Source organism: Chrysochloris asiatica, unplaced genomic scaffold, assembly GCF_000296735.1.
Source record: "Chrysochloris asiatica unplaced genomic scaffold, ChrAsi1.0 scaffold00004, whole genome shotgun sequence".
Taxonomy (NCBI): domain Eukaryota; kingdom Metazoa; phylum Chordata; class Mammalia; order Afrosoricida; family Chrysochloridae; genus Chrysochloris; species Chrysochloris asiatica.
Genome location: NW_006408522.1, coordinates 46,860,982 through 46,862,748, shown reverse-complemented (window position 1 = coordinate 46,862,748; position 1,767 = coordinate 46,860,982). Strand labels below are relative to the sequence as shown.

Sequence of the window (1,767 nt, the reverse complement as noted above, 5' to 3'; positions counted from 1 at the left end):
TTTCTTCCCTGAATCTTTTGGTAGATTCAAACTGCTGACCTTGTGGTTAGAAGCCCAACATATAACCTTCTACACCACCGAGTTCCTTTAGATTACAAGGATATATATGGATAATTTTTAAAGTATTGTTAAACTACTAATCTTAAAAAAAAAAAAAAAAAAAAGCTGGAAAGAAACATTATGATTAGTACATACATATTTGTGCAACCACATCTTGAGTTAACATTTTATTTGTCTAACTCCTTCATTCTTTAAAGGAAAGAAGAACATTATTTACACTCATTGTTGATTCATTAAAAGAGCTAATCTAAAATGTCAGATATAGAAATTAAATTCAGTGTTAATCAGGATAAACACCTTATATTATTACTTATGAGATCTTCGTAAAAATCACTAGTGGTCTGAAAACTCTCTTCATTGCTGTCTTCATCTCTTTGTTCCTGAATGTGTAGATGACTGGGTTTAAAAAAGGAGTGAGAACTGCATCAGAAAGAGCAAGAAATTTGTCCATCTGGGAATTTGGATTGGGCCATGTATAGATAAGCATGGTTGGACCAAAGAAGAAAAAGACCACAGTGACATGAGCTGACAGAGTGGAGAGAGCCTTGGATGAACCACCTGAGGAATGTTTCCAAACAGTAAACAGAATGAAGATGTAGGAGAAGAAAAGTATCAGAAAAGATCCAACACAAAGGAATCCACTGTTGATGGTCACCATGAACTGTAGTCTGTAGGTATCTCTGCAGGCCAGTTTAAGAAGCTTGGGTAAGTCACAGTAAAAGCTGTCCAATACATTAGGGCCACAGAACGGTAAATTAATGATAAATGATAGTTGAAACAGTGAATGAATAATACCAAGGGTCCAGGCAGCAGTGATGAAAAAAATGCACATCCGTGGACTCATGATAGTCAGGTAGTGAAGAGGTTTACAAATGGCCACATATCTGTCAAAAGCCATAGCTATGAGCAGCACCATCTCCACAGCACCAACCACATGGATGAAAAAGATCTGAGTAATACAACCTCCAAAGGAGATGACTTTGTGTTTCCTGAAAAGGTCATAAATCATCTTAGGGGAAGTAGTGGAGCAGGCGCCCAGGTCAATGAAGGAGAGACTGGCCAGTAGGAAGTACATGGGGGAATGTAAATGAGGATCAATGGTCACAGAAAACACAATGAGGATGTTTCCAGTCATGCTTGCCACATAGAGCACAGAGGAGAAGACCAGCAAGAGAAGCTGGATCTCCCATGAATTGGTGAGCCCCAGAAACACAAACTCAGACACCCCAGAGTGATTCCTTCCATCCATTGATCCAGCCATCATAGCTGACACTGAAACTCTGAGAATTAAGAAAATAAGGAGAATTTTTTATTGTTAGGGATGAGAGTGATTTTAACTCATTGTGTTCCAGTGTTATACTATGAATGAGAATTATCCGGTCATGTAGTTCTTCATATTTGCTCAGTGATGATGATGCTGATGATAGATAACAATTACTACACAAGCACAACTTAAGAGAACACATGATGAATAGAAAAATCAGTAAAATCTCGAATATCCTCAAATATTAGTAAGGAATTGGGCAAGAATAAAAGTTTTACAAGAACCTGAAGCAAGAAATAAAATATGGATGTATCCTTCTTTGAAAAGAGAACTGAAAATATTATCAGCATACAAAAATGCCTCATGGGGTGAGGAGGAAGTTGGGGAAAAACATATAACACATACATTATTTGTATAAAAATATAGTTGATGCTGTTGTTGTT

General features: G+C 37.0%; 1 protein-coding gene across 1 annotated transcript; it reads right to left on the bottom strand.

Moving 5' to 3' along the window:
- Positions 1-370: 370 nt before the first annotated feature.
- On the bottom strand, positions 371-1,309 carry LOC102813078 (olfactory receptor 4F3/4F16/4F29-like). The gene has a single exon (XM_006831823.1). The coding sequence runs from the start codon at positions 1,307-1,309 to the stop codon at positions 371-373; it is 939 nt and encodes a 312-aa protein (XP_006831886.1).
- Between the last annotated feature and the right edge of the window lie 458 nt (positions 1,310-1,767).

Excerpts from the sequence above, each read along its gene's own strand:
- LOC102813078 (XM_006831823.1), bottom strand. The coding sequence starts at position 1,309 with ATGGATGGAAGGAATCACTCTGGGGTGTCTGAGTTTGTGTTTCTGGGG.